Raw genomic sequence first — 27,972 nt, 5'->3', positions numbered from 1 at the left:
CTACATAAGACAAAAGACCGATATACTTCATCATGTTATTTATCAGTGCAAGCTTTATTAGCAAAAACATCAATCATCAACAGGACAGTTATTAAGCACACTCACATCTAGCTGCTGAGCTACACACATTACTCTCTAAGTTGTTGTTGTTCTCTGTCACACAAAGCTTCAGTTTACTCTACAGACATTAAAACTCATATTGATCAGATGAGCAGGTGTGTTCCTCCTGCTCCCCCCAGACACAGCTCCTGTCCTGGTCTTCAGCCAGCCCCTCTAGCCCTTACACTGGCTCCTGTGGAGGGACTGGGTCTGGCTGTGGTCCTGATGGAGGACCTTGCAGGAGTACACCTCTCCTTCCATCCAGCGCTCCTGGCTCAGGCTCAGGATGCTGCTGCTGCTGTAGCGTCCGCTCTTCTCCTCCTCTGAGCTGCTCAGGACCCCCTCTGTCACCTCTCTACCGTCCACCTCCCAGCTCACCACGGCTCCCTGAGGAGAGTAGCCGGTCAGCAGGCAGGCCAGCGTGGCCGAGCCCCCAGAGAGCTGCTGAGAGGAGGGGGGAAGCAGAGAGACTGAGGGCCTGACCGTGGGGCCAGCTGGAGGGGAGAGCAGAGACACACAAGGAGCAGATTAACTTCTACTGTAGGACAGACAGCTGAGTTATGATACATGACAGAGGTTAACAATGCTGTGGATTAACTGTGTGTGTGACACTGTGATCAGACAGAGGAGAGGCAGTGAGAAATGGGAGGAAATGAGGGTTTTGTTAATAAAGCTAAATGGTGTTTGAACTTGTACTTTTGACATTTAAAGCAATGAATCTATTGTGGCAAATCATCATAAATCACTAAGAATCAGACAATATACAACATGAGTTAGGTTCAAATGTAATGATTCATTTCATTTAATGATCATTAAATTAAATCTAAATGTGTTAGAGTAAATAATTATTCTTGCAATGATTTTCTTGATGAGTTTATATAAAAGTTAAGAGGTGAAACATTAACGTTTGATTACAGTTAAAGACTTTGTCATCTGTCTGTTTCACTTCCTTTTCTCAACATCAAACTAACCAACTGTGAACACAAACTACAGCAAAACTGGATCTAAATATAAACTCATTTATTTGTTTTACAGAAACCAACATCATATTTTAAATCTAAAAATTGTTTGAATGTTAAAAAATAATGAATAAAGTTAAATTTATTGTTTGGTTGTTAAAATGTTTGTCAGAGAAATTTTACAAGGACATTTTGTGAAACAAACAATTGACTAAAAGTAAAATATATGAAAATTAGATTTTTTTTGTTTTGCAAATATGTCATCATAACACCATCCACAATAATAAACAATTAATAATATCTGCACAAAGTTTTCTCCAAACTTCAGCTGAGCTTAATACAAAGTGAAAAATACCCATAATATATAAATTACCCAAAATAAATACTAGTTTTATCACGTTCTGGTGCAAAACTCGATATAATATATTATGTTGTAGAAATGAGAAATCTCTGGTACTTACAGTTAATGATGAGTTTGGTTCCTCCACCAAAAGTGGACCACAGTGATACAAACTCATTAAGTGGCCGTACAAAAACCTCCTGCACTGTGAACAAGCATCTATCCATTGAAAAGTCACTTTATTTTCTGCTAAAACTGGATAATTAACATTTTATCAAATGTATAAAATGTTTTCATTGATTTGGTTTTAAATTTCCTCATGAATCAAAATATTTTACATCATTTTTATGAAATTTTGTGCAAGTGACAACAAAACAGGTTGATTTGCCCTGTAACAGATTCAGATTGTAAACATGTTACATATTTGAGACAATGTTAAATAAACACAATATTTCTAAATAATCATAAATATAATTAATCATAAATTACAGAGTGAGTATATAGTGTATTTGTGAAACCTTGTATGTAAAACAAATTAAATAAATAGATACCAACCACTCCCATTGAAACAAATGTTGTAAATCCTCAAATTTGTTTCCAAAAGAAGTTATTTTATTCCATTAAGATCATAGATGGTGTAAATCCAAACAGTATTTCTCCTGATTTTGTGTCCCACGTTGCCTTCAGTCTGTTGAGAGCAGAGAAATCATTTCCATAGAGAGGAGGCTTTGCATCGTCAGCTGATCCTCCAGTGAACTGAGAAGGTTTATAGTCCTGTGAGTTCAACACTGCAGGACTCAGATCTGTCAGTCAACACAGCAGAAAGCACAACCACCATGACTCTCATCACCATCCTCATCTGGACGCTGGCCTGCTGCTGTTTTACAGGTTCATTCACTCAGCAACATTTCAAACATGATGTGTTTCCTTTTCTGTCATTAATTTCTGCTGATAAATGAAAGATTTGTTTCTGTCTGCAGGATGCAGCGGTCAGGTGACTGTGACTCAACCTCCAGTAGTGACATCTACTCCAGGATCCACTGTCACTCTGACCTGTAAAACCAGCCAAGCTGTGCACAGGTGGTCTAGTGGCAAAGAGAGTATGTCCTGGTATCAACAGAAATCTGGACAGACTCCAAAACTCCTAATATATTTTGCAAGCACACGTCGTCCAGGAACACCATCTCGGTTTAGTGGCAGTGGAAGCAGCGCTGACTTCTCTTTGACCATCAGTGGAGTTCAGACTGAAGATGCAGCAGTTTACTACTGTCAGAGTTACCACGGTGGTACAGTGTTCACACAGTGATTTGTTGTCGTACAAAAACCTCCCTCAGTCAGACTGCAGAGACACTGAGCTGTTACAGCAGGAACCGACTGCAGCTGCTGAAGAGGAAGAGACTCTGACACAGACCACTGAACACAGAGCTGACAGTAACCTCACCAAGCACAAACCTTAATGCCATCTCTACTTATCTTTTCAAACTCAGATTTTTACAATTTTCAGTTATGAGCAGAGACTATTTTCACAGTTTTCATTGCTGCATCATCACCATGACCTTGATTTAGAGCAATAGGTCATCCAGCTGCAACAATGTTGTTTATGCCCCAAATTAGAAAATCTGGATTTCAAGACTAACTGCTAACTTTTTTCAGCTCAAACCACCTAAAGTACCCGGATGCCAATCAACATTTTGCTCTTGTACCTGAGCCATCGGTCTTGTTCTCACCACTGCTGTAGTAACAACTTTGATTAAAACAAATCATTCACACTTACTCTGATACATACAAGCCAATAACAATGCCCTTAATATGCCCAAATATAATGGTTATTCATGCAGATAACAATGTACAACCAGAATATAGCAACACTTATAAATCATAAATCATGCAAAATGTTTAAGTGTCTGAGCACTTTTAGTACAGTTCAGTTGTTATATTCGAACATTTCTCCTCTCATCTTGTCCTCAGTCGAAGCCCCACTCTGCTATAATTATAGTTGATATTTTATCTCCTGCTCCTCCCTGCTGCTACGCTGAATTGTGTTATAAACTTGCATTTGTTCATTCTGACTCTGAGCTGTTTATTATGTTTTCATACAGAGTCCTGCAAAAATAGAGCAGATATATTGATAAGAAGATTGATGTTGTTTATTGATAAGACTGAAGTCAGTTAAGATAAAACTATAGCGAGATCATACAAATGTTATAATGGAGCCTGTTCAACAAGCAAAGCCAAGAATGTTTCTGCGAATGTGCAGAAATAACAGTTTTTTTCTGACACTGATATAACTGTGCTGACAGACAGATTATTGTCTTTGGAATCTACCAAACATTTTCCCTCCTCACACATACACAGGTATGTGTTTGCCTATGAAATGTGTGTTTTGAATGGCTGCTGTGCATCACTGCTCTTTAACAAGTTTTAAGACGTGTCACTGAGACCAGTCTGTGCAGTGTCTCTGACAGTGAGGTTAATGATGATGATGATGTTACTGACTCCGCTGCTCATCACGCTGGTGTTTGGACTTCATGGTAAGATGTAGTGATTTTCTTGTGTTAAACTGAACACTAAGCTTTGAACATGTTTATTATGCTCCATTAATATTACACTTTAAAACACAGATTTCATGTTTTTGAACACTGTACTTTCTTAAAAGCAGTTTTTAAAAATGATTTAAAAAATATACTTGTATTTCTTTTTTTCCAGGATCAGGTGCCAGTCCATCTGTGACTCAATCTCCTGCATCAAAGGCTGTCAGTCTGGGGGAGACAGTCTCTCTGAGCTGTTCAGCCAGTACAGGAGTTGATGATGATCTCAGCTGGTACCTGCAGAAACCTGGACAGCCTCCCAAACTGCTGTTTTATAAAATAAGTAGCAGTCAATCTGATACTCCGAGTCATTTCAGCAGCAGTGGATCTGAACCTGAATTTACTCTGACTATCAGTGGAGTCCAGGCTGAAGATTCAGGAGATTATTACTGTATGGGAGTATATACGGATGGGTTCACACAGTGATATAGAGTCGTACAAAAACCTCCTTCAGTCATAGTTTGACATGTTGCAGCTGTGAGTTTCTGCAGCAGACTCTCACATGGACAACTGCTTCACTGAACACCACATTGTAGTTTCAGAGGCGAAAAGTAACAAAGTATTTTCGCTCCAGTTCTGAGCAGATATTTAAAAAAATTGGCACTGAAGTATTTATAATCCATGAGATATCATATGTTTTCTTCACTACATGTATTTATCTTACAACTAATTGTCTTACAGAATAATGTTCATATCAAAATAATAATCAGCATATAATACACACAGAGTATATGTAATATTACAATCATCACAGTATATTGAGATGATACATATGTTAACTTTACAAAATGAATAATGTTAGATATTTTGCTTAGTGTCACTTAGAAGCACTGTCCGTACACCAGAACATAGATAATCTACAATATTAAAATAATTCTTGCATTAAATTCACTGCCAGGGATCGTTCTTCACAATACAAATTTTTTCTTTTCATACATTTATAATTTACAAGAAAATACTATTAATTAATGGATTATTTTTGTGTTCCATTTTTGACAAAGCTTGTTTTAGTTCCCACAAGGTTTCCCTAAAGACCCTGTAATAACAAACCATAATTTTGCTACATGCATAAATTAGAGGAAGTTATCAGACAGAGGGGAAGAGAAAGTCCTGATTTACATTACAGTTGGGTTATATTCCAACGATAAAACAGCTGCAGGTGTTCAACTGAACCCAGTATGACGTATTTTAGATTCTTCTACGAAAATGAAATGTAAAAAAACTTGTTGAAAGATATGACATGAGAGAATTAAATATTTATTTCTCCTTTAGAGGCACACAAAATAACGTATGTGACTATATTCAACATATTCAAGATAAAAGGTGATGACACATGAAATGCAGAATGAAAGTAGATCACATTTACATTCAACACACAGCTGTAAAGTCTAAAGACACCACATCATGTTTTGTTCATATTAACACTCAGCAGAAAAGCTCTGACAAATGTTACCTGATCATATATTTTATTTAGTAGATTTTGTTCTCACCAAAAATCTAATTTAGAAAATTCATTGTCGATATTTTTTACCATGATATAAACTTTCAAAGTTGTAAAATTTCTTACCAATCTACATAAGACAAAAGACCGATATACTTCATCATGTTATTTATCAGTGCAAGCTTTATTAGCAAAAACATCAATCATCAACAGGACAGTTGTTAAGCACACTCACATCTAGCTGCTGAGCTACACACATTACTCTCTAAGTTGTTGTTGTTCTCTGTCGCACAAAGCTTCAGTTTACTCTCCAAACATTAAAACTAAATATTGATCAGATGAGCAGGTGTGTTCCTCCTGCTCCCCCCAGACACAGCTCCTGTCCTGGGCTTCAGCCAGCCCCTCTAGCCCTTACACTGGCTCCTGTGGAGGGACTGGGTCTGGCTGTGGTCATGATGGAGGACCTTGCAGGAGTACAGCTCTCCTTCCATCCAGCGCTCCTGGCTCAGGCTCAGGATGCTGCTGCTGCTGTAGCGTCCGCTCTTCTCCTCCTCTGAGCTGCTCAGGACCCCCTCTGTCACCTCTCTACCGTCCACCTCCCAGCTCACCACGGCTCCCTGAGGAGAGTAGCCGGTCAGCAGGCAGGCCAGTGTGGCCGAGCCCCCAGAGAGCTGCTGAGAGGAGGGGGGAAGCAGAGAGACTGAGGGCCTGACCGTGGGGCCAGCTGGAGGGGAGAGCAGAGACACACAAGGAGCAGATTAACTTCTACTGTAGGACAGACAGCTGAGTTATGATACATGACAGAGGTTAACAATGCTGTGGATTAACTGTGTGTGTCATATAAAGACATGACAAGGTTAGCTTCTAAAAATCATCCATCAAAGAAAAGTCAGTTTAATCTAACGACACAACAAATGATGGAAGTAACGAAGACTATTAACAGTTAAGTTTTATAAACATTTCTGGGAAATATGTTGTGAAGTATATTCTGTTCATTATTGATTATCAATTTCAAATGTAACTCACTGACACATTCAAACTCATCAAAATCATGTTATTCATTGCTGTTACTTTTCGATTGATTTGAATTAAAAATGAATAGAAGATGAATTTAACAGAATTAGCAGAAATTTACAGTTACAGAAAACAAACAACTGAAATTTTGCCATCATAAAATATAGTATGATGTTCATACTGAAAACAGATATATAAAAAAAATCATTAATTTAAAAATAAAGGTTTTGGACAATTTGCAGTTTAAATAAGTGTAAATACACAAAATGATCTTTTACTTAAATTAAGTTGTTTTCAAAACATTTATTTGTCTTGAAAAGTTCAACAAGAATTTATAAACATCCTAAACTAATTGGAGCCCTTGTTTTTCTTTTTTATGTAATTTTAATGTCTTCTGTTTTTTGTTTATATGTATTTAAATATAATAAATTTTCCCAAACAATCATAAAAAGCTCCATAAAACCAAAATCATTTGTATTTCTCTCTCTCAACACTTTTCTTTTCTCATGGGCTGAACTGTCAGAGTGCCGTAACACCAGCAGTGTAATGAACTCTTGTTATTTGTGTTCTTAATGAGAAGCAGTTATCAATTAAATCATCAATTAACAGCAGTTGTAACTCCATCGATTATAGAAATTGTCAAATATCACATTTTCAACAATTAACAGATAAATCACACTTACTTGTCACAATGAGTTTGGTTCCTCCACCAAACGTGTTCCACAGTGGTTGAAGCCAGTTAAGACGTCGTACAAAAACCTCCGTCACACAACAGCGAACACAGAGCGCACAAATATAACAAACCTGCACAACATAATACTGACAGATACTAAAATTACTCAAGTCTACAGCTAAATAATAGTCATATAAATATTTCTGACCTCAAAGAGTATTTATAAAAAATATCAAATAAGAGGAAATATGCATATAGATGGAGTGTTGTGTAAAATAAAAGCAGATCTCTATATGTTAGTTGCACTTTTGCAATATTTCAATAATAAAATAAATGAATATAAGTGACAATTATTCTTCCAAAGTCGGAATTCATCATTTTCGTCATTCTCATTATGGAGCATTTTCATATTGACACTTTGCATCGTCAGCTGATCCTCCAGTGAACTGAGAAGGTTTATAGTCCTGTGAGTTCAACACTGCAGGACTCAGATCTGTCAGTCAACACAGCAGAAAGCACAACCACCATGACTCTCATCACCATCCTCATCTGGACGCTGGCCTGCTGCTGTTTTACAGGTTCATTCACTCAGCAACATTTCAAACATGATGTGTTTCCTTTTCTGTCATTTATTTCTGCTGATAAATGAAAGATTTGTTTCTGTCTGCAGGATGCAGCGGTCAGTTGACTGTGACTCAACCTCCAGTAGTGACATCTACTCCAGGATCCACTGTCACTCTCACCTGTAAAACCAGCCCGGCTGTTTACAGAAACAATATCGGTGATGATTATATTTTCTGGTATCAACAGAAATCTGGAGAGGCTCCAAAGTACCTAATAAGACATGTGAGCATACGTCATATAAGAACACCAGCTCGGTATAGTGGCAGTGGAAGAAGCTCTGATTTCACTTTGACCATCAGTGGAGTTCAGACTGAAGATGCAGCAGTTTACTACTGTCAAAGCATTCATCAAATAAACAGTGCTAATGTCTTCACACAGTGATTTGTAGTCGTACAAAAACCTCCCTCAGTCAGACTGCAGAGACACTGACCTGTTACAGCAGGAACCGACTGCAGCTGCTGAAGAGGAAGAGACTCTGACACAGACCACTGAACACAGAGCTGACAGTAACCTCACCAAGCACAGAAATCTTATTCACATCAATATATTGGCAAATAGTTTATTTCAGACTGATTTAAGAGATTTTTGCAAACAAGACATAAATCACTAATTACATCATGATGCTCTCTTCACATTCATCCTCAGCAGCAGAGCTCTGAACATTAACTAATCACATATTTAATTAATGATTTTCACCCTCATGAAAATCCAGACACCACACACCTGTTAATGAACACAAAGTTATATGAAGATGTAAAAACGTGAATATTTGCAACATAAAAAAAGGATGACGTCAAAGTTTTGTAAATGAATTTTAAAGTTTTGATGATCTCTCACTCCTCCTCACCTCTGCTCTTTCTGTTTCACAACAACAGGTGTGTGTTTTGCCTTCTTAAATGTATTTTGCATGACTTTCATGCATCACTGCTCCTCAGAGTTTAAGTTCTTGTGTCACAGAGAGTCTGAACTGTTTTCATGCACTCACACTGAAAACTGCATCAGGATGATGTCGCCAATAACTCTGCTGGTCATGTTGGGTTTTCTGACTCAGGGTGAGAGATTCTGAAAATATTTTGGTGTAAATCCAGTCTGTGTTCTCCCTTTTACTTTTGCTTAAATGTCTTTTCTATTTTTCTCTTCTCTTATGTTATAAATTCGCGTTCCAAAGGATGGTAAAAGTTCTACTCAAGATTCATATTTAATTTCTCATTTCAGAGTCTTCTGCCAACAAATTTCTGACTCAGACTGACAAATTCAAGTCTGTTAGTCTTGGAGGGACGGTGACCATCAGCGCCACAGGGAGTTCAGATATTGAAGATGATCTCAGTTGGTACCTTCAGAAACCTGGACAAGCTCCCAAACTTCTTATATACCAAGCATCAACTCTAAACTCAGGAACTCCATCTCGATTCAGTGGCAGTAGATCTGGTTCTGGCTACACTCTGACCATCAGTGGTGTTCAGGCTGAAGATGTTGGAGATTACTACTGTTTTGGCGCACATACTGGTGGAGTGTTCACACAGTGATTTAGAGTCGTACAAAAACCTCCTTCAGTTTGACTGAAGTGAAAACGGCCTGCTGCAGCTGCAGAGGGTTGATGAAGAGACTGTGATGAGGATAACTGGTCGAGTGAACACAACACTGTGACTCTGACACACAAGAGTCATCAAGCAGAACCACAATGAACCCAAATAAAAGTAAAACAAACTGAAAGATGCTCTTCCATTTACAGTTAAAACTTCAATTCTTGTCAGTTAATTCAATCTCTTTATGAGTAAGCTGGAAACATTTAGCTCTTGTTAATTTCTGCCACCGATAGAAACAAATATTTAACAGATTTTCTACCAATAGCTGCACAAAATGATACAACTACAGCCCAAAGGTAAATAAACATTTTAAGGATCCAAAGGATTTCATACCTATAATTATTGTCACAAGTAAATTAAGGAGCTACAATCTCCTATACTATTAGGTATAGTTTGATATCAAGTATGATGATATTGTGATGATTAAGAAGTTATTTTTCATATATTTTAAAGGAAATACTGACAATGACTCATTATAATCAACAGTTTTATTGAATAATGCTGAAGAAGAAGAGACTCTGACACAGACCACTGAACACAGAGCTGACAGTAACCTCACCAAGCACAAAATTTGTATTCACTCCACTACATAGAGTAAGTTTATTTCTTGTCATTTTTCTAGAGATTTTAAACATCTATTGACACTACATCATGTTTTTTTCACATTTACTCTAGCTCTGAAAAATGTTTTCTGATCACATATTTCAGTCATGATTTTTTCCTCACTGAAAATCTAATTCCAAAATATATTTTTCAAATATTTTGTCATGATATAAACTTGATTTCTTTACACATTCTCATTACTTTATTATTTCACTTTCATTACCAATTAAAATTGTTATTCTTATGGTCATTTAAGTCCCAAGCTATTCATTTTCCACAGAGAGGAGTATAAATAGTATCAATTGAAGTTGTAAAACTTCTTACTTCTCCTCATAAGATAAAAGACCAATATTCTTCATCATATTATTCATCAGTGCAAGCTTTATTAGCAAAAACATCAATCATCAACAGGACAGTTATTAAGCACACTCACATCTAGCTGCTGAGCTACACACATTACTCTCTAAGTTGTTGTTGTTCTCTGTCACACAAAGCTTCAGTTTACTCTACAGACATTAAAACTCATATTGATCAGATGAGCAGGTGTGTTCCTCCTGCTCCCCCCAGACATAGCTCCTGTCCTGGGCTTCAGCCAGCCCCTCTAGCCCTTACACTGGCTCCTGTGGAGGGACTGGGTCTGGGTGTGGTCCTGATGGAGGACCTTGCAGGAGTACAGCTCTCCTTCCATCCAGCGCTCCTGGCTCAGGCTCAGGATGCTGCTGCTGCTGTAGCGTCCGCTCTTCTCCTCCTCTGAGCTGCTCAGGACCCCCTCTGTCACCTCTCTACCGTCCACCTCCCAGCTCACCACAGCTCCCCGAGGAGAGTAGCCGGTCAGCAGGCAGGCCAGCGTGGCCGAGCCCCCAGAGAGCTGCTGAGAGGAGGGGGGAAGCAGAGAAACTGAGGGCCTGACCGTGGGGCCAGCTGGAGGGGAGAGCAGAGACACACAAGGAGCAGATTAACTTCTACTGTAGGACAGACAGCTGAGTTATGATACATGACAGAGGTTAACAATGCTGTGGATTAACTGTGTGTGTGATATAAAGACATGACAAGGTTAGCTTCAAAAAATCATCCATCAAAGAAAACTGAATTTAATCTAACGACACAAAAAATGATGGAAGTAACAAAGACTATCAACAGTAAAGTTCTATAGACATTTCTGGGAAATATGTTGAGAAGTATATTCTGTTCATTATTGATTATCAATTTCAAATGTAACTCACTGACACATTCAAACATAACAAAATTATGTTATTCATTGCTGTTACTTTCAGATTGATTTGAATTAAAAATGAATAGAAAATGAATTTAACAGAATTAGCAGAAATGTACAGGTAAAGAAAACAAGCAACTGGAACTTTGCCATCATGAAATAAAGTATGATGTTCACATTGAAAACAGATATAGGTATAAATAATTTACAGTTTTATACTTATACGAAATGATCTTTTACTTAAATTAAGTTGTTTTCAAAATGCTTATTTGTCTTTGAAAAGTTCAGCAATAATTTATAAACATCCTAAACTAATTGGAGCCCTTGTTTTTCTTTTTTATGTAATTTTAATGTCTTCTGTTTTTTGTTTATATACATTGGTATTAAATTTTTTTTTTCCAAATGATGATAAAATTTCCATAAAAACAAAATCATTTGTATCTCTCTCACAACACTTTTCTTTTCTCATGGGCTGAACTATCAGAGTGCTCAAACACCAGCAGTGTGTCTAATATCACATTTTCACCAATTACAGATAAATCACGCTTACTTGTTACGATGAGTTTGGTTCCTCCATCAAACGTGTTCCACAGTGATTTAAGCCAGTTAAGACGTCGTACAAAAACCTCGGTCACACAACAGCGAGCACAGAGCGCACAAATTCAATTTCATTTAGGATAAAATTCAACTAAAAAAAAAATAACACTGGCAGTATGAATACTCCAAGTAATACATGTAACAAGACTGCCCAGAACCACAGTACATTTTCAAAAGTGGAAAATTACAATACTACTACTACTACTACGACTACTACTACTAATAATAGTAATAATAATAAATAGAGGAAAGTTATTGAGTTTGGATATTGGTATTGGTATTATTTGTGTTTATTTACTTTGCTGGGTACTGTATTTCAAGCTAAAATGTACTAAAAGAAAAAATGTTGTTTTTTTTTTTACATTGACCCAAACCCATTATCAACTTATTTGAAGTAGCACCTACTACAGGCCTTTTTACACAGAGGACATTTTGACATGCCACAATGGGAAAAGCATAGGTATAAATAATCAAATGAATGATGGCTGAATTTCATTTAGCTGCTTCAGTTTCAGGGTCCTGATATTGTGCACACTGACTCATTGTCACACTGTCATGGCTTACTAGGACATTTGAATAGAACAGAGGCACCATTAATGTTATTCATAACATTTATGCTTTTCCTAATATGTCTTCTGTGAAGAATGCCTACTATACGGTACTTAAGTTAATGCATCTATGATTAATATTTCTGAAAAGGATCAGTCATAATAAGTGTTTTTGTCGGTGACACTTACAGTTAAGTAATTATTATTTCTTCTCCTTAAAGCTGCACTATTTTTTAGTTAAAATGTGCTCCCAAGCATATTGCAAGTCACATTTTGAATGCATGGATTTCAAAAATATGAATGTATCTATGTATTCTATCACCAAACAGTTTCCTCAACCTTGCTATAGCTGCATTCAATCCCAATGCAAAGCAGAAATGAAACTGTGATTTACATGAACACGAGAGTCACAATTTGTCCCTTAAGAATAAACCGGCTCCAGATGTTCAACCCAACCCTAATTTGTTTTCCAATTTTCAGCACTGTACAATAAAAGGTGATAAAAAAGCTGCAAGATTAGGAATGAATACATAAAATATTTATCTTACAGTATCTCCCAGAACACAAATGGAAAATGAACATGAAATGCAAAATGCTATTAGATCACATGCATGGCAGGTAATATTTGTTTTCATCTAGTGTCATCATGAAGTCAAAGTTTCCATTCAGACAATACTTTGCTTTATAACTAAATATTGCTAAACTAAAGACGTTACCCATCAACCTCAGCTGTACTTTGTGTTTAGTGCTAATTAGCAAATGTTAGCATGCTAAGATGGTGAACATGGTAAACACTATAACTGCTTGGCATTAGCAATGTCATTTAGAGCATGTTTGAGTGCTGATGTAGCATTTAGCTCAAAATACAGGCTCACAGAGATGCCGGCTTTTAAGAATGTTCTTGCAATGAACTTGTCTTTGGTGCAGTTAAAGGATGGGTTCACAATTTTTCATGTCTGTCCTAAAACAATATGCAGGTGCCCAAATGAACACTGAAACAGGTTTTTCTTGCTGTAATCATTCCTCCTGTTCATACTGGGCATTAAAAGATCCCTTTATAATGTGCTTCCAATATAAGTGATTGAGGATTTTGAAGCTTCGTTTTGTGGAGCTTCAGGAGTCCAAATTGGTCAAATCAAGTAGATATCTTTCAACATTTTTAGTGCCAAATTTGCAGTTTCTGTTTCTATCCTTCTACTGCAGCTTAACAGGGAAACACTGTCCGAGGAAACACAAAGAAAATAAGATATCCACTTAAATTAACTAAGTGACTGCTGGTGCATCATATTAGATTTAGATAACATTTTAAGTACATTATTTAACAAACTGAGAATTTTGTTTCCTCCATCACTTCCATTGTAAGAGTATTTGAAAGGGATCTTTTAATGGCCAGTATCAGCAGGAGGAAAACCTGTTCCACTGTCATATGAGTACCTGACTATTGTTTTAAAGCAGACTGGAAAAATTGTGAACCCGTCCTTTAAGAGTGCGAGAGAAAGTGTGTGTGTGTGTGTGTATGTGTAAGGGAGGTACTCTGAAGTTTTTTTGTTTGTTTCGTTCTTTTTGTTTTTTTTTTCTTTGGAAAAACGAAACAAGGGGGAAACAAAAGTGGTTAGGGTTATAGCTCTGGTGTTATGTTTGGAAACTAGAATTAGTTTCAGATTTTGGGTTAAATTTAAATTTGGTTGATTGTTAATCTTCAAGCTAAATTCACAGAAATTGTAGGGATTAAGGCTAGGAAATTAAGATTTGACAGAAACAAAGCTCACAAATAACAAACAAGGACAACAGTCTCTAAGTGTGTGTGTGTGTGTGTGTGTGTGTGTGTGTGTGTGTGTGTGTGTGTGTGTGAGCCCTTTTGTACCATTTGCTGCGTGCATTGTTCATGACGAGGATTACATGTTATTGGATTGGTTACCAGTGACGTAGGCAGACATTGTCTGACAGGAGAGAGTCAAGTTTGGATATGTTCCCAGGTCAGCACTATGACGTAGGTAGACTACAGAATTAACAAACATGCAAACATCACACCACTGATAACAATGGCATGCCATGTTTTCTGCAACTGTAGCTGATATTTCAATGTTAAAAATATTCTCATTCATCTTTAAGTTTAATTTCCTTTTATCTACTACCACACATAAATACTGATTCCACCCATTAAAGATTTAATTACAGCTGGAATATACAGAATACACCATGTTGACATGGCTGTGATAGTATTTCTCTTGTCTAGAACAGAAATACAAACACATTCTCTCCAACAGCCTGATGGTTTTAAGTTCACACTGACCCCTTCAAGTTCATTTAAGACTGCTTCTCAGCCAATAAGGCATTTATTTACCAGCTAGTCCTGACTTTAAGGCGTGGCAGTGCACGCCCTGACCTCTGTACAGACGACACAGCCTAACGTCATGGCAAGATCAAAGGACAAGAAAGTGTCAGGGCATGTCCTGAACACTGAGGACTGATGCTGGTGTCTTACCTTTAGCCTCTCATAATCCCCCCTGTGCAGTGCAACTCCACTTAGATATATATATCTATAGATAGATAGATAGATAGATAGATAGATAGATAGACAGACAGACAGACAGACAGACAGACAGACAGACAGACCGATAGACAGATAGATAGATAGATAGATAGATAGATAGATAGATAGATAGATAGATAGATAGATAGATAGATAGATAGATAGTGGTATTGTAGGTAAAAGAAACAAATACAAATAAAGGCTAACTTATATACAGCTCAAACAGAAAACATAAATAGAATAACTAAAAATAGAATAGAGACTAGAGATATAACCATAACTATAATATACCATTTGCTGAGTATACACTGTTCAATGATGTTAATATGCTATAGTACACTATAAATTAGTGCAAGTCAGAAGGATATTGCTAAGGTAGTAAGGTGCATGATTGTCCATGGATGTTAGAATAAAGCGCACATTGATACTTGAATTATTTACACAATGTATGTATATATGCAACAATATAAACAGACAGTACTTTAAAGATTATCAAAATGTGAATCTGAAATTTAACAGATATGATGGATAATTTAATGAAATCAAAGTACAGGTGAGAAGTCATTCCTGACACAGAGGAGAGTTATTAAACAGACTGATGGCAGAAGAGGAAGTCTCTGACTGAAAGTGCTCCACTGTTTGAACAGCAGGTCATGGTGGGAATGCGAGATGTCTTCCATGATGTTTAACAGTTTGTGCAGCATCCTCCTCTCCACAACCAGCTCCAGTGTATCCCGGGGATTCCCCAGCACAGAGCCTGCCTTCCTGATCAGTTTGTTCAGTTTGTTAGTGTCCCTGGCTCTGATGCTTCTGCCCCAGCAGGTAGCAGCGAAGAACATTGTACTTGCTACAACAGACTGGTAGGATGTACGTTAGCATTGCAGGTAGATGTCCCTTGTCACTTATTCAGTCCAACAACTTGCTTAGATTTCTCTTATTCAAAATGCCTTTCACTCACTTTTGTCTTGTGAGTAAGTGTAATCTAATCAGCTATTAACTAAAAACACTAATTGGAGGATTCAGGGCATACACCACATGTTAGTAAAAGTTGGGGGTGCTTATGACTTTGTGCACATGAGAGTTCACAGAGGTCAAAGCTCCTGTTTGAATGGACATGGAGGCAGGTAGTAATAAGTCATAATGAGCTATGAATGGAATCAGTCTTGTGTTCAGTCTCCTTAAGCCTGAGTGGCGGGGAAGGAGGCTCTGTTAGCATGGGATAGGGATAATCCTTTTAGGGAACGCTTTACCAAGAATCAGTTAGTCAACGCTTCCTCTCTCAGACTGGATGAACTCCTCACTCAGTGCGAGACCAGACCGACTTTTGATCAGATTCACTGGCTACCATCTGCCTCTGATCTTGTGGAGTAAATAGTGATCAACATTGCTCACCAGGAGATTCGGGTATCTGTAGTCACTCAGGGGGGAGGGGGGGTATCTGGGATACGGACCGAGCCTGAATCAGGATGGAGACCTTGAAGAAGAAGCTGAAGAGCATTGTGTCAATGAAATTCAGGGTGTACGTGAGGGACTACTGCAAGAGGAACGGACTGCTGACACTCTCAGTGTTTGCTGTAGTGACGGGCTGTGTGCTTGGATTTGTCCTCAGGTCGTTCAACCTGTCCACACAGGTATGTATGGATGGATGGATGGATGGAAGGATGGATAGAAATTCAATGTAATTTTGTTGGATTTTTTTTAACACCATGTGCAAGTTAACATAACATTTAGAATGGGAAGTAACAGCCAGTCTGTCCTATTAACTTCTTTTGTGCACTGACACTGAGATTTCTGTTAAAGCCAGTTATGCCATAGTGAATGTGGAAAATGATAGAGGCGAAAAATCAGGTATAACATGGAACCAGATGTGTCAGAGGAAGACAAAGCAGCTATAATCGATGTTGGATCACATATTTACCTGTATGTGAAAGGTGTTGCTGGTAGTGCTGAACCCACAGAGAATAATCACCCATCTCTGCGGTTCCCCTCAGCTGCAAGGAGATTAGTATTGTCTTTTAACCCACTGTTTTGGTTTACAGCCCACAGCTTTACCGTTTTGGTTCACTCTCACAGCTCTCATAGCATCATTTTTGGTCATAACAGGTAGCTGTTTACAGCGAAAAGGCTCATAAACCAACGATCCTGCCCAGTGCCAAAGCATTTAGCAGCTAAAGAGACACATTTTTTTCAGTAGTTGGTGGAGACCAAAAACAAAGCTCAAAGGAGAGTGAATATTTGACTAATGCTTGGTGCACACTAGAGGATTTTCAAATCTCAACTGATTTTAAAAATGTGGGAGACCAGAGACACCAGATTTAAATGATTTTTAAATATTACCATCATAAGAATGCACACACCTGATGATTCAGTCAAGATGCACACAGTTGGCGTTTATACCAAACGATTGCGGAGTGGCGATTCCAGGGACTTGGGATCTCACAGAAACTTGTGTGATCAAAGATAACTTCAGAGAAAAACAAATATGTCATCGCCAGCACTTGTGTGTGCTATGTTTTGCGCTGAAAAAAAAGAAAAAAACGGGATGACGTCATGGCTGGCTTGGGAGACAAAAGTCCTATTCATGCTGTTGGCAGCCATGTTTCTGTTCTACATAAGAACGTAAGATCCAGTTGGTGATGCTTCCCGGTCAGCTCGCTCTCATTGACTATTGTGGGTCTCTGCTCAATATTCCATCGCTGTTCCTTTCACACTACAGGATTTCAAGTCGTAAATATCAAATATGTTCGATTATTAGGATTCGAAATCGGGGCAATTCCAATTCAGTCAGTAACATGAAGATTATGTCTGTACACCCCTCATACTACAGGATAATTTCGGCAGATATCTGTTTAGATCAGCCTCAAATTGGGAACACCCATGCAATTGTCAGAAGGGGCAAATCAGGCCCAAAATCCGCCCAATTATCCTCTAGTGTGGGGCCAGCACTATATTTGATATGTGGACAGACACATGACTCTTGCTGCCAGATGTGTAAACAGGCAACAGTTTGCTTATGCCATATCAACTCAGAAGATGATGTCAGTGTTGTACTCACAGTTTGTTTCTGCTGCCCCCAAGTGGCCAAAAATATATTTTATATATATCTTATTTTTTAAATGTGATTTGTATATGGTCAGGATATAAAATGCTCTAAATGGACCAAGTAGTTTATATATTTTGATTAGTGTCAAGTGTACTCAGTAATGTAAACTTGTGTGCTGGTAGCAACCCATAAAACACACAGTATCCTCATCTACTGAGCAAAGAAAGAATCTGTGAAATAAAAATAGCAAATTACCAGACCTGTACCATTTGATCTTAAACAGCATTCATAAACAAGGCTGTGCAATTATGTTTACTAAGTTAAAGCAGTCACAATGCACACAAATTCACACATATAAAGCTTCAAGATGATTGGATACATTAATAAAGAAGCAATTTTAATGTTAAGAAAAAAAATATAGCCGTATGATTGATTGATTGATCTATTTAGTCAGATCAGTATGGACGTACCACTTAAATGAGATAAATAAAAAGTGCAAAAATGATTTGGCAAAAATAATTGAAAAGAGAACTGTGTTTGACTTCAATTCCAACTGGATAAAATATCATTCAAATTTCACAAAGGGGTTCGATTTATTTATGTTTCTCTCTCACGCAGGCCAAGATCTACTTCTCCTTCCCTGGAGAACTACTGATGAGGATGTTAAAGATGTTGATTCTGCCCCTCATCACCTCCAGGTACAAAAAAATCCTCACTGGGTTGAAAAACAACTGCAAACAGTGTTTTGAACATGTAATATTAAACCTATCACATTCTGTTTTGCCCTTGTCAGACAAACACTATGAATGCATCACTCTTCTGAACTTATTACAACTGTATGATTAAGCGTCAAACATACAAAACATCCCATACCATGAAGACTGTGCAGGCATAATTTTATAATTTTATTCCTCAAAGACCTGAGGCAGCTAAGAATTAATTAAAGGAATTCCTCACTCAGAAATTGTTACACTTATATTAATTATTCACATCCTCCTACCTGGAATGCTGGATGAAAAGTTTGTTTGCATGCCTTCATGGACACTTGTTGATCTAAAGCTCCATTGTCAAAGTAGAAACGTACCAATTTCATGTAACACTCTAGGTTATAGGAGGTGGCCGATTGCTAAAATATATATTTTGGGGGAAGTACTCCATTTGTAGGGAGAAATGTGGGGTGTCTTGATGGTTCACTTGGCGAAGGTTAATGTACACTTGTTGAACATTGACTCCTCTTCAGTTTAAAATAACAAACATGCTGATTATAACATGAGTAAATCTACATCCAGCAAATGAATGCTGTTACTAGGATAACGCTTGACAACTGATATCATTGACCTCTTTTTGATATTGTATGAAATGTCAAATTCATATATATGACATCCATCAAAGTCAGCCACAACAAAAAGTTGCTCACAATTATATCTTAAGATTTCTTTCGAACTAATCTTTTGTGACACTATAATCAAGATCATTTGTAGTATTTACACTCAATAGTTGACCAAAAAAAACATTTTTTTCTACCAATTGATGAAAGTATTAACCAACAATCAGTCAAGTCATAGTTTCCCAGTTGATACTTCCCAGTTTTAACCAGTTAATTGGTATTAATAACACATCTCCTGTTTTCCAATCCAGTCTTATGTCTGGCCTGTCAGCCATGGATACGAGAGCTAGTGGTCGGCTGGGAGTCTTGACCATCACCTACTACCTGTGGACGACCTTCATCGCTGTCATCGTTGGCATCGTTTTGGTGCTCATCATTCACCCGGGGACGGGCTCAGAGAAGGAAGGCCACCATGCAAGTTCAGGGCCTGTTATGACCTCTGCTGATGCTCTGCTAGACCTCATCAGGTAAACATTCACAGACACAAGAGCTAGCACACTTTGACAAAGTGTTTATAGTGACAGGAACGCTATCATTCAAACTTTTCCCTCACTGAAACACCCTTGAGCAAGGATACTGAATACCATATGCTACTACCTGATGTCTGGCCTCCCCATAGGCAGTGGTGAAATAAATATTCAAAATCATGAATACAATAAAAGTACCAAATCCTACTTTTGCTATTATTAGATTGTTACTATATACATCAATAAACAGCATTTTACTGTTGTAGCTGGTCAAGAAAGAGCTATGTTTAAGTCATTTATACTGTATATTAGGTATTTTAGTCTAGTGGTTCCCAACTTAGGGGTTGAGCTCCCTCCACAGGGTCACAAGATAAATGTGAGGGGTTGTGAGATAATTAATAAGTAGTAAAGATGTTAAAACAAAGTTATGCAACAAAAGTGTTCATTTTTTGGACCTTCCTCTAATCTTTTTGTAAAATACTATATAATTTCAACTCATATATCTGAAATGTGAGAGAGAAAGAGGCCCCAAGACACTCCTTTTTTGAAATGAGTCAAAAGCCAAAAAGGTTGGGGGGCTATTTTCTTTTTAAAAAATCTGCACATGCAGAATAATTAGTAAATGCAAATAAATATAGTGGCGTATAAAATACAAAAATTCAGAAAGTTGCACAAAATAGAAAAAATTGAAATATAAATACCTAAAATTGTACTTAGATAATGATTAAGACATGATTCATAATGAAATACTAAGAGTAACAAAGTAACGGTCTTCAGTCAACTCTTAAGTCAAGATGTTCTGCTTTTTAAGTGTTTTATAATCTTTAAAGTCGATCTACTGCACTGTCCTTATAAGCCGGATACAAGCATTTGTCAGAGTCAACAAACAACCAAACCAGACTTCCCCTTTAGAAACAATAAGAAGACAATCTGACATACTTAGGGTGTCTTCTATTTTTGGAAAAGATGTGATAACTGGAGAAAGTACTTCCCACCTGCGCTTCGATAAGAATCCCCGTGTGGGCTTTTGAGGAGATTCCAGATTTCCCACTCTATCTTATTAGTGTTATTCTCCAGGATGAGGATTTCCTATGTAACATCCTTTAACACCCAAGGAAAACCAGTATAGACCAATTAAATCCAGTACAGATCCAGTTTAGACCTCTTGAACTCCATTTGCTTCCTCGGGAACAGGAAGCTCCCTAATCACAAACTCTTAAGGGATCAGTTTGATCCTGTGAGCTCACATAATCACAACAAAACAATGTTCTGTTAGAAATCATGAAATTCTCAGCAAGTAAAGATTCCTGAAAAGTGAACTCCAAGGACTCCTAATATTATGATAAACCAAATAAAATGGCAGCACATTTTAATCAGTTATAAAGTAAGAGAGAAAATACATCTAAATCTGAATCTACATCCGATATAGAGGTATTTTTGTGAGCAATGGAAGCATTTTTTTGTATTAAATTGTCACCAGAAAAGAAGAAGTGGAATTTGCTTGTAAAATAGTTGCAGTGTCACTCACACAGGTTGGCTAAGAATAGGGCGTCACTTAATTGGGATCTGTTAATCCTGCACTTTCTTAGAAGGTCCTTGTGCAATGTTACACTCTGTGAGATAGCACCTGTAGTCTGGTGTGTGTGCTCTGGCTTACAGCAGTGCATTTCATGCCAGACATCCACTAATACCCTCCTCTTAAGTCTGATTATTTAAGAGAGCAGTGGTGGGTGTGTATCCGCTGCTGTAAGCCAAAGGTCAGGTGTACATTTCAAGTCCTCTTACGTGTTTGACAGACTTGAAGCCTGGGTTCATTGACGTAAAAGGTATAAATACAGTCCCAGTACCTGATGCTGGTTGTCCCCTTCCACCTTCCACCTTGTGAACATGTGAAGGCCTCTCTTTGCTTCCTGTGTTGTATGAAAGTGTAAAATACGTAAAATATGATCAGTGATCCATGTAGGAACACAAAAGTCAGACCATTGGTAAATTTACTTAAATACAATACCAGTGGTGGAGGAAGTATTCAGATCCTTCAATTAAGTAAAAGTGGCAATGCCACACAATATATATTTTGCAGGTAAAAGTCTGCTTTGAAAAGGTTTTTAAGTAACTGAGTATGTATTACCAGCAAAATGTACTTAACATATACATATGTAAGTATGAAAAGTACACCATGCAGAAAAAAACCCATTATTATATATTACAAGATTATTATTATTGTTGAAACATTCATGTGTAATGAGCATTTTACTGTACTTCACTGAGGTGCACCTACGTTTGAGTATTTTATATACTGTTAGGTATAAAACACAATGCATTGTATTTTAAGTTGATCATTTCTTAAGTAACTAGTCGCTATAGCAGTCAAACAAATTTAGTCAAGTAAAAATTATGTCTTCTCTGCCAACAACCAGTGTCAGTCATTAAAACAATATTATCCAGCCAATCAGACACTAGCAGGTAAGACTCACACAGGTAATTATATTTCTTACATGATGCTGGTTGGTCAGAAATTGACCCAAATCTCCATTGAATCTTGTAGTGAGGTTGCTTTACGAACTGGTGTTTCCAACGTCAAGGATGAACTTTTGCTCTCATGATAAAAACAGATAAAAAAAAGTCATCAGCTCTTTATTTGCACTGAAGTCGTGAAATATTTACAAATGTGATAAATATGTCTATTTATTGTTTGGAAAATGAGTCATACACAATAGAAAAAAACATTAAAGCTGAATTGTGTGTCACCACAGACATTTGATAGATTTTGTCTGCTGTCTTTTACAGGAACATGATCCCCTCAAATCTAATTGAAGCAACTTTTCAGCAGGTGAGTGGACAAAATAAGGAAACCCATAATGGATTGTAAAATGCTGTTCATAAATTCGATGTTTAATATCCTCTTCTGTGGTCGTTCTCTCTCGTCCCACTCCAGTATCGAACAGACCTGGTGCCTATTGTGCAGAACTCCAATGTAAAAGAGTCGCAGGCCAACTATGTGTACGTCATGCCCGACTACCACAACCCTCAACTGGGCCACCCAGTCTTCCTGGAGATCACCCCTGCACCTGACATCAAATACAAGATTGTCCCCAGTACCAGCAAGGGCATGAATGTACTGGGGATTGTCATTTTCTCAGCCACTATGGGTGAGACAATCACACAGTGATAGTGATAGTGATAGTGATATCACTTGAAATATATTATCATCTAATCATTGTGGTACCACTTCTTCTTCTTCTTTTTCTTCTTCTTATATTATTATTATGAGGTGATAAACTCGTGACATTTTTTCAGTTACCAGTCTAAGAAGAAATTTTCAGATCCAATTGTCTACAACTCTCAGACAAACATAATGTAGTAAAAAAGTACAATATTTCCCTCTGAAATGTAGTGGAGTAGAATATAAAGTAGCCAGAAATTGAAATACCCAAGTAAAGTACAAGTATCTCAAGATTGTACTTAAATACAGTACTGAAGTAAATGTACTTAGTTACTTATTAACATTGGTAACAGCAGACGTGATCCAGCCAATGGGGATTTTTCCGAAACCCAAACTTTTCTGAACACCATTCACACTGGAACCATGTCCGTTATTGCTGTCTGTACTGTGCATGTTGTATTATTTATTATTGTATGTATTGTATATATGTATATGTATAACTGATATATAAAGAATTAAGTAAGTGATTTATTAACCATTAAATAAATAAACCCTAAGTATGTGGTACTATAACTACTATCTAAAAACACATGAATGTACCACATGTTCTCAGGTCTGCTGCTGGGGAAGATGGGAGAACGTGGAGCGCCACTGGTCAACGTGTGCCAGTGCATCAATGAGTGCGTCATGAAGATCATTAATGCAGCTATGTGGTAAGGTTGCACTATCTCTCTCACACACAAACACAAACACACACACACACACACTATCAAACATACTACTACTGTATCATACACGTGCATCCAAAAAAAGACAGAGAGACTACACAGAGCACAGCCGGATTAAATCTAAAAATAAATGTCACACAGCAACTCAGTGGCGTCTGAAGTGTCCCCGCTCCATCACACGGGAGCTGATTACGGCAGGAGGACGTTTCTGTGAATGGGGCAAGGACGCTTTCATGAATTAGATCTGTGTTAAATAATCTCACACACAAATACAAACGGTTTGTGATGGTTAATAGCAACATCATCATTTGGACACCCAAACATTACACCCATATGTGATTGTTGAATATCTAATTTCAAAACCACGTGTGTTAACATGCTGCTATAACAGTCTCTTTGGGCAAGGCCTTACACAGGGATTTGCTCTCATTCAGCCTCAAGAGCATTAGTAAGATGGACACTGATGTTGGCTGATAAGGCCTGGCTCACAGTCAGCATTTGACTTAATCCTAAAGGCTTGATAGGGTTGACATCAGGCCAGCCAAGTTCTTCCACACCAAACTGGGAAAGGCATGACTTTATGAACCTGGCTTTGTGCAAAGGAGTATTGTGATGTTGAAACAGGAATGAGCCTCCCCAAAACTGTTGTTATAAAGTTTCAAGATTCAAAGGTTTTATTTGTCACATGTTCATATAACATATGTGTTGAAATGCAAGGTGGCATACTACAAGGTGGCTGTGCTTATAAGGTTAGTGTGCAATAAAGAATAATAATCATAATAAGAGTAAAAATTAGAATTAGAAAAATAAATAGAATAGGCTGTTTTAAAATACTGAAGTATATATTAGCTTAATGTGTAAGTGGACTGTGTATAATATAATTGAATATAATATAGAATATAGAACGTAATTGTTGGACACATACTAATGTCTAACATACAGTATATCATTGTGTGCCCCTTAACTGGAAAGCAAAACCATGAAAAAACAGCTTCTTACCAAAAGTACACATAAGTATGTGAACAAGTACGTTTGGCCATGTATTGCATGAATAAATCACAGATGTTACAGACTAATTACATACTGTCTTTAAAGGAGAACACCACCAATTTCACATTGAAGTCTGTTTACAGTTCTAGGGGAGTACTACTGCATATGTGAAAAAGAAAAGTTGTGAAAAGCATTTTGTAGCTACAGGGGGAGCAGCACAAACTCTGCTAAATTGTAGTATTTAGCCCTGACCAATGTCAAACTACAAGTTTAAAAAAAAATCTGGGGGTGTGAAGGTAGAAAGAAGTGAACTTACCAAACCTCTGTGACCTGCTCCTGCTCCCAAGCTGTCAAAACTGTCTGACAATCTTAGAGGAGTGCAATGCTAAATCGAAGAAGTACTCTTTAAGGAAGTGAAAACCACTGACTGTTTTTGTTGGTCTTAAAGCAGCTAAGCAAAATGTGCACATACAAATACTCAGCCTCTTCTCTTCTTTTGTGTCTTCAGGTACTTTCCCTTCGGCATTGTGTTCCTGGTGGCAGGGAAGGTCCTGGATATGCATGACCCGGCCCACCTTGGAGAAAAGCTTGGCATGTACTTCATCACGGTCCTGTCTGGTCTGTTTGTGCACGGCCTCATCCTGTTGCCGCTCTTCTACTTCTGCTTCACAGGCAAAAACCCCTTCACTTACATCCGAGGGCTGCTGCAGGCTCTTGTCATTGCATTGGCCACCTCATCAAGGTAAGAGGAAAAGGAATTTCTTCATTATGGTAGCCCAGTCTGCCATAGAAATATGTACTGCAACTACATCCAAACACAGGTTAAACAACAGTTCTAATTAGATATATTTGGCATTGAAAGCCAGTGAGTAGTCGATCCTGACCTCCACCATCCATATCCTTCGTTCTCTTTCTCTGCAGCTCAGCCACTTTGCCAATCACCATGAAGTGTCTGTTGGAGAACTGTGGAGTGGACCGGCAGATTGCTCGCTTCGTGCTACCAGTGGGAGCAACCATTAACATGGATGGGACAGCCCTGTATGAGGCAGTGGCGGCCATCTTTATCGCTCAGGTCAATGAGTATGACTTGGACTTTGGTCAGCTGGTCACCATTAGGTGAGAATAAACTCGGTCTCCTGTTGATGATGTGTTTGATATACTGTACGTTACATTGCTAACATCCCGGTTCTTTTCTCATCAGCATAACTGCAACAGCAGCCAGCATCGGGGCAGCTGGAATACCTCAAGCAGGTCTGGTTACCATGGTGATTGTCCTGACCTCCGTGGGGTTACCGCCTGCTGACATCTCCCTAATTGTGGCCATTGATTGGGTTCTGTGAGTCCCACTAAAATGTATTACACCAATAGAGCATCAGTGATTCTTTTAGGGGCTGTTGGGGCAATATGTAAAATTTTTTTTCCATCTCATTCTCAGTGATCGCTTCAGGACAATGATCAATGTTCTTGGTGATGCCTTAGCTGCTGGGATTATGGCTCATTTATGCAAGAAGGACTTTGAGAGGGCTGCTGCTCCAGCCACCCCTACCAATACTGCTGCCAATAACGGAGGTGGCCCCAAACGGGTAAGGAGGACGATTTCTATTTGTTCAGATCAAAGTGCACATGCCTTCATATTGTCATGGCACAGGTAGTACCTGATAGAACTATTTGTTGTTATGTTGATACCCTCGACTGGATCATCATGAAACCATGCACTGAGCACAGCGTTGATTTCAGTTAACATATAGGGAATCTGCCCTCTGACAGGCTCAAATTGATGTTTGGCAACCAATCACTAGAGCAAATGACAATCTGCGACCGTGATGTTATATTATCAACATTTGCACTTACCTGGTTAATTTTTTAAATCTTATAAAGTACATTTCTATTTTATATTATTTATGATCAACTAACTTTTTGGGGACTTGTATTTTGTCAAAATTGTATATTTTGATCATTATGCACCACAATACCAAGGCAAATTCCTTGTATGTGCAAACCTACTTGGCAATAAACCTGAGTCTGATTCTGACAAAAGCTAACACAGGTTTAAAAAGTCACTTTTTAGGGTATAAAACATTTGTTACTTCCTTGTACTGACATTTTGGAGTATTTTAATCATTATTAGTGTTCATATTTGTATTTCTACATAATCTGTCACCCCTTTCATCATACTAGTTGATTATTTTTTCTAATGCATTTGTGTGTGCAAAAAAAATTGAACTGCTTCAGCTTAGTTGCTTGATTTATAAGCAAAAGAAACATTGGAAATATTTTTTGATGGTCCTAAAATGAAACAAATCACCTACAGTGACCCAGGTAAAATAATATTCACATTCACATTTGAAAATTTTGAATAGGACAGAAAATGGTACTGCTAATTACATCACCTCCTGATTTTCAGTTTCACAGGCATTTTCTATTCTTTTTGGCTCCATTTTGAGCCTGCTTTCATGCAATTCTAGAAAAACACCCAAATCTTCCCAACCACTTTCACCTGCTTAACTAACTGTACTGTCGTTTGCTTCTTCCCTGCAGAGAGACACAGTAATCTCCTTTGGCAATCAGAGTGTGGCGATGTCTGATGCTCCTCTGATTGCACACCGCTGCGATTACGTGTTTGAGGTGGATGGAGACAACGTCATGGAGAGACCTGTGGCCTGTTACAACCTCTGCCAAGTCTGAGGTGACTTTACAGGATGGACAGCAAGGGATACTGCCTCCTACGGCACGAAGGGGGGGAGGGGAGGATCCCATGGTGTTCTCAGGCCAGAAGACATATGTAGTCCCTCCAGCGTGTTCTGGGTCTGCCCCGGGGTCTCCTACCAGTTGGACATACCTGGGACGCACCACCTCCCACACTAGTTCTGACTCCTTCCCCTCCAGGGAGGTGGCGTCCCACATCCCTAGAACCAGTTATCGATGCCTGGAATCAGCATGCCCAGGTCCCTGTCCCTGCCTGCTGCTCATTTGGCAACACATCCGACCCCAGTCTTTATCCCTGCAGGTGGTGGACCCACAGGGCAGCGACTCTATGCTATTTCTTCGGGCTGTGCCCTACCGGGCCCCATGGGTCAAGGCCTGGCCACCAGACACTCGCTGTCGAGCTCCCCTCTCAGTCCTGGCTCCAGGAAGGTGCCCTGCTCTCCCTCTTCCAGGCGAGATTCCCACATGCCTGAAATGCCGCTTCATTGAGGTCTATGAATCATTCTTGGTCTGGACCTCACCTGGGACCAATTTGCCTTGGGAGACCCTAACAGGGGCTCATTGACCCCGACAACACAGTTCCCAGGGTCACAAGGACACTCAAATCACTCCACCACGATAAGGTGATGATTCTTGGAAGAGAAATTCTGTTAATGAGAGACCTAAATGA

The 27,972-nt window shown here is 38.3% G+C and overlaps 1 protein-coding gene and 2 gene segments (V, D, J or C); 2 read left to right on the top strand and 1 right to left on the bottom strand.

The window, feature by feature from the left end:
* Positions 1-35: 35 nt before the first annotated feature.
* On the bottom strand, positions 36-7,663 carry LOC121881080. The segment is given in 3 exon segments: positions 36-593; positions 7,125-7,200; positions 7,655-7,663. Coding segments are annotated over 3 exon segments (405 nt in total).
* A 1,042-nt stretch (positions 7,664-8,705) lies between these two features.
* LOC121881446 lies at positions 8,706-9,429 on the top strand. The segment is given in 2 exon segments: positions 8,706-8,790; positions 8,954-9,429. Coding segments are annotated over 2 exon segments (360 nt in total).
* A 6,665-nt stretch (positions 9,430-16,094) lies between these two features.
* slc1a8b (solute carrier family 1 member 8b) lies at positions 16,095-27,299 on the top strand. The gene is made up of 11 exons (XM_042389198.1): positions 16,095-16,449; positions 18,480-18,559; positions 19,500-19,715; positions 22,503-22,545; positions 22,651-22,864; positions 23,492-23,591; positions 25,105-25,338; positions 25,518-25,712; positions 25,798-25,932; positions 26,032-26,179; positions 27,135-27,299. Exons 1-11 carry the CDS (start codon positions 16,285-16,287, stop codon positions 27,279-27,281), a joined length of 1,677 nt encoding a protein of 558 aa, XP_042245132.1. The 5' UTR covers positions 16,095-16,284; the 3' UTR covers positions 27,282-27,299.
* Positions 27,300-27,972: the final 673 nt, after the last annotated feature.

Source organism: Thunnus maccoyii, chromosome 16, assembly GCF_910596095.1.
Source record: "Thunnus maccoyii chromosome 16, fThuMac1.1, whole genome shotgun sequence".
In the NCBI taxonomy this organism is placed as follows: Eukaryota; Metazoa; Chordata; class Actinopteri; order Scombriformes; family Scombridae; genus Thunnus; species Thunnus maccoyii.
Note: the sequence above shows the minus strand (reverse complement) of the source record. Positions and strands in the feature narration are given on the sequence as shown.